The sequence below is a fragment of the Penaeus chinensis genome, chromosome 30 (assembly GCF_019202785.1).
Source record: "Penaeus chinensis breed Huanghai No. 1 chromosome 30, ASM1920278v2, whole genome shotgun sequence".
In the NCBI taxonomy this organism is placed as follows: domain Eukaryota; kingdom Metazoa; phylum Arthropoda; class Malacostraca; order Decapoda; family Penaeidae; genus Penaeus; species Penaeus chinensis.
The window spans coordinates 8,087,629-8,092,628 of record NC_061848.1 but is presented as its reverse complement, the minus strand read 5'-3'; the positions used below and the strand labels follow the sequence as shown (position 1 = coordinate 8,092,628).

Genomic DNA, 5,000 nt, shown 5'->3' with positions numbered 1-5,000 from the left:
AGCCAATAAACGGAAACTGATAAATGAAGACTTGGAGATGAAGGATCATTCACTAACGAGAAGATCTCAAGAACTGAAAGAAATTTGCCAAGAATTGAATTCGAAAGAGAAGGCTGCCATGGAGAAAATAGACATTTGTTATCATAAGGTGGGTGTTTTAATCTTCTTTCCTCTCGTATTTTGGTAATGTTCTGTATCCGAAGATTTTCAAAAATATTATTTGTGAATACACGTAAAAGTAATGTCGAAATAATCTTCTAGTTGTGTATGTTTGTAAAACCCATTATTCGTTCCCCTTTTTTTTTTTCTTTTCTTTTTCTTTTAGATCAGAGAGGAAGAAACCACTGCCGAGATCGACACGGCATATGGACGTAAATGGACCAAGGTTCACGAAAGTCTTGGCCATTGCGATCGACTGATAGAAATAAGCAACCTGGAAATTCAAGAACTGAAAGACGACACACCCATAATGGTTGCAGATCAAGCAGACAGACAAGAACAAGAACCAGAAGAGAACGAGTTGGAGATTGTAGAGTCTGTTGATCTCAAACCCAAGGAGGCGGGTGAATCCCCCCCACAATCGAGTGATTCTCCTGTTATCGAAGAAATTATCCTGAATGATTATCCTTTATTTATAGATGACGTAACAATGCAAGACTCTCCTATGTATATGGAAGACATTGCTAGGCATGATTCTCCTGTCTCAACAGAAGATATTATAGATATTACAGAGTAAATGTCCAACAAATTCTCCCAAAAGCTAAAAGATGCCTATTTTAAGTAAGCATTCTGCCAAATCACGGGACATTTCACCAACGAATGAAGCCATGGAGTAGATGTTTCCTAAACATTCCCTGGAAATCTGTAGCAGAAAATGAAAAAAAAAAAAAAAAAAAAAAAAAAAAAAAAATATTGAGCGGGAAAATCGGTTTGCTTTGTAAAAAGACAACCGATATTTTTTCTTTAAAAAGTAAATAACATTAAGTTTTATATGCACTGAAGCATAATATAAAGTGTTCTGATATATATACTTGTAAGCTGTCTAACAAAGATTCAAACATATTAATAAGTTAATTTTTGTTCAGATAAGACAAATTTAATTAAATAATTATGTCTGTTTAAAGCATATCTAAAAAGGGAAAAAATGATTTGTATTTTACTGAAGTAGATGGTACCATGAGCATTGGTACTATTAATTTCCATTTTTTGTAATATTGCTACATCATAAAGTTTTTTTCTGGCGAGTGTATGATTATATTTTGTTTTGGGAAGAATTAAGATTTATTTTTCTGTGTAGTCCATTTAATTAGGTTTCTGTTTTCATGATTTCTCACTTACTGTAAGATCAACCAGCAGAAGCATTCCCAATAAAAATCCCTTCAGAATATTCATCAGATTTTTAGCATTCCACATCCTAGACACATTTGATTCTGTTGTTGGATATGTTGGGCGGGGGTGGAGAAAGAGAGGGGGAGGAAAGTGCGATGAGAAGGGAGGGAGAGAGGAGAGAGAAGCGAGGAGGAGAGAGAGAAGAGAGAAGCGAGGAGGAGAGAGAGGAGAGAGAAGTGAGGAGGAGAGGGAGAAGAGAGAAGCGAGGAGGAGAGGGAGAAGAGAGAAGCGAGGAGGAGAGAGAGAAGAGAGAAGCAAGGAGGAGAGAGAGAAGAGAGAAGCGAGGAGGAGAGAGAGAAGAGAGAAGCGAGGAGGAGAGAGAGGAGAGAGAAGCGAGGAGGAGAGGGAGAAGAGAGAAGAGAGAAGCGAGGAGGAGAGAGAAGAGAGAAGCGAGGAGGAGAGAGAGGAGAGAGAAGCGAGGAGGAGAGAGAGGAGGAGAGGGAGGAGGAGAGAGAAGCGAGGAGAGAGAAGAGAGAAGAGAGAAGAGAGAAGAGGGGAGAGGGGAGAGGGGAGAGGGGAGAGGGAGGGGGAGGGGCGGGGGGGGAGGGAGAGGGAGAGGGGAGAGGGAGAGGGAGAGGGAGAGGGAGAGGGAGAGGGAGAGGGAGAGGGAGAGGGAGAGGGGAGAGAGGAGAGAGAGAGAGAGAGAGAGAGAGAGAGAGAGAGAGAGAGAGAGAGAGAGAGAGAGAGAGAGAGAGAGAGAGAGAGAGAGAGAGAGAGAGAGAGAGAGAGAGGCATATTCTTAGCCAAATGAATTAAATATAAAACAATATCTTGAGGTGAGGAAAAAAACAAAATTTATTATCATTTTAATTTTTTACACAAAAAAATATTGAAATAAAAAAGAAAACCCTATAATCTCTTACTCTAAATACATTTCATATTTATCCTGATGGAAAAGACAAGGTAAAGTCTGGTGATATGAGCTATGCTGCACAGCCATCTTGATCACTTCTCACCCCCTGGAGGTGGCGGGGGCAGGGGTGGTCGTGGTGGAGGAGGGGGTCCCATCCCTGGGGGAGGAGGTCCACTCGGCCCACTTGACACAGGCACTCCAGGTGGAGGGGGTCGCATGCCAGGTCGTGGAGGAGGACCAGGAGGCATCGGGCCACCTGTTGGAGGTGGGCCTGGAGGAAGAGGGGGCCCACCACGCATTGGAGGTCCCATTCCTGGCATAGGTGGGGGTCCATGAGGGCCTCGAGGTGGATAGGGTGGCCTTCCAAAGGGTGGACGTCCAGGAGGACCTCCAGGAGGAGGTGGTCTCCAGCCAGGAGGAGGAGGACGCATACCTGGAGGAGGAGGCATGCCTGGTGGGCCATGTCTTGGTGGAGGCATTCCTGGGGGAGGAGGCATCCCAGGCCCTCCCTGCCATGGTGGGGGTGGCATGCCAGGCCGGGGAGGATACCCATAGGGAGGTACTGGACCAGAATTTCCTGCGTTCCCACCTGATACTGGAGGAGGACCTGAGGGAGGAAGGGGTGGTTGTCCTGGAAGGGGAGGCTTGGAGGGGGGTGGGGGCATAGGGGGTAGTGGTGGGGCAGACCCTGGTGGTGGAGGTACTGATGTGGTGGGAGGCGCATTGGGCAGGGGTGGCACGGACGCTGACGTACCAGGTGGGGGAGGCACAGGTGGAGGAGGGGGCACAAGCATACCCGGGGGTGGAACGGACATTCCAGGTGGTGCATTTGAGGTCACCCCTGAAGATGCTGGAGGAGGAGGGGGTGCAGGTGGGGGTGGTGCTGACTGTGTGGGTGGTGGAGGTGCGTCGGCAAACAGCTGGTGAGGCTTGTCTGCCTGTGAGAGAGGGTTCTGTGCAGCCAGAAGACGTTCTGCAGCCGTTCCATGGCGCTCGCCTTTGCTGTCCTTCTTGAATGCATATGAAATGCTGATGGACCGGTTGCACAGATACTGGCCATTCATTGCCTCAATGGCAGCATCAGATGCTTCAAAGGAGGCAAAATTAATAAAGGCATAGCCTTTGGAATTGCCTGTGTCTGGGTCCCTCATGATCTGAAAAATATACAGAATATATGAATGAAATAGCTACACAAATGTATTCTGTTCAATCTCTATCATTAACGCATTTCATGTGATGCAACCAACTGAAGGGTCATGAAGGATAATTTTATTTGGTTATGAAAACAACCAGTGGGTTGGAAGTTGAAGTTAATTATTTTTTAATTTGCTTCTAATTCTATGAGACTTACTTACATATTGGTTTATAGATGTTCAAGTATTTAGACGAGATATAAAATAATATAACTAATATCACATTAACCCAATCAGCACGGATGGAAAGAATACATGACATGCCCACTGTAACATAAGTTTATTTATTGTATGGCTTTAGAAGTGCTTAATCAGCAATGAGTTAGTTGTTAGTCCTATCTCACCTGTTTACCCTTTTCCTTGATTTTTGGAAAGAGTCTTTTGTATTATTCCCTTGTCTTAAATATTGACAGGATTTTAATAACAATTTAATATTCATAACACAAAAAGCAATAACAGTATTTTTTTTCAATTTATAACCTTAATCTAAAACCCACTGCATCATCAAATGAAAAGCCTTTAGGTGCATAAATATTTCTAAACAAGGAGGAGAAAACAGAATCAATGTAGTAGGAGGGGGAGAAGGAATTAAGGAAGAGGGAAGAGGAAAATAAGGACAAGAGGGCAGATGAAAAAAGGAGGAAGAGAAAAGGGAGAAGAAGGAGAAAAAGATGGAAAAGGTAGAGGAGGAGGAGGAGGAGGAGGAGGAGGAGGAGGAGGAGGAGGAGGAGGAGGAGGAGGAGGAGGAGGAGGAGGAGGAGGAGAAAGAGGAGGAGGAGGAGGAGAAAGAGGAGGAGGAGGAGGAGGAGAAAGAGGAGGAGGAGGAGGAGAAAGAGGAGGAGGAGGAGGAGAAAGAGGAGGAGGAGTAGAAAGAGGAGGAGGGGGAGGAGAAAGAGGAGGAGGAGGAGGAGGAGAAAGAGGAGGAGGAGGAGGAGGAATAGGAAAAAGAGGAGGAGGAGGAGTAGGAGAAAGAGGAGGAGGAGGAGAAAGAGGAGCAGGAGGAGGAAGAGGAGAAAGAGGAGGAAGAGGAGAAAGAGGAAGAGGAGGAGGAGGAGGAGGAGGAGGAGGAGGAGGAGAAAGAGGAGGAGGAGGAGGAGGAAGAGGAGGAGAAAGAGGAGGAGGAGGAAGAGAAAGAGGAGGAGGAGGAGGAGAAAGAGGAAGAGGAAGAAGAAGAAGAGGAGGAGGAGGAGGAGGAGGAAGAGGAAGAGGAAGAGGAAGAGGAAGAAGAAGAGGAGGAGGAGGAGGAGAAAGAGAAAGAGGAGGAGGAGGAGGAGGAGGAGGAGGAGGAGGAGGAGAAAGAGGAGGAGGAGGAGGAGGAGGAGAAAGAGGAGGAGGAGGAGGAGAAAGAGGAGGAGGAGGAGGAGAAAGAGGAAGAGGAAGAAGAAGAAGAAGAAGAGGAGGAGGAGGAGGAGGAGGAGGAGGAGGAAGAGGAAGAGGAAGAAGAAGAGGAGGAGGAGGAGGAGGAGAAAGAGAAGAGGAAGAGGAGGAGGAGGAGGAGAAAGAGGAGGAGGAGGAGAAAGAGGAGGAGGAGGAGGAGGAGGAGAAAGAGGAGGAGGAGGAGGAGG

The 5,000-nt window shown here is 46.4% G+C and overlaps 2 protein-coding genes across 2 annotated transcripts in view; one reads left to right on the top strand and one right to left on the bottom strand.

Moving 5' to 3' along the window:
- The window catches only part of LOC125041561 (tropomyosin beta chain-like), a 5,742-nt gene extending 4,876 nt beyond the window's left edge, over window positions 1–866 (top strand). Inside the window, exons 4-5 of the mRNA XM_047636590.1 lie at window positions 1–148; window positions 326–866. The exon at window positions 1–148 is cut by the window's left edge and continues 96 nt beyond it. Coding sequence (XP_047492546.1) covers window positions 1–148; window positions 326–736 — 559 coding nt within the window. The 3' untranslated portion in view covers window positions 737–866. The remainder of the gene's footprint in view (window positions 149–325) is intronic.
- Window positions 867–2,182: 1,316 nt separating this feature from the next.
- LOC125041315 (splicing factor 3B subunit 4-like) overlaps window positions 2,183–5,000 on the bottom strand; it is a 5,172-nt gene continuing 2,354 nt past the window's right edge. The window contains exon 4 of the mRNA XM_047636161.1: window positions 2,183–3,396. Coding sequence (XP_047492117.1) covers window positions 2,335–3,396 — 1,062 coding nt within the window. The 3' untranslated portion in view covers window positions 2,183–2,334. The remainder of the gene's footprint in view (window positions 3,397–5,000) is intronic.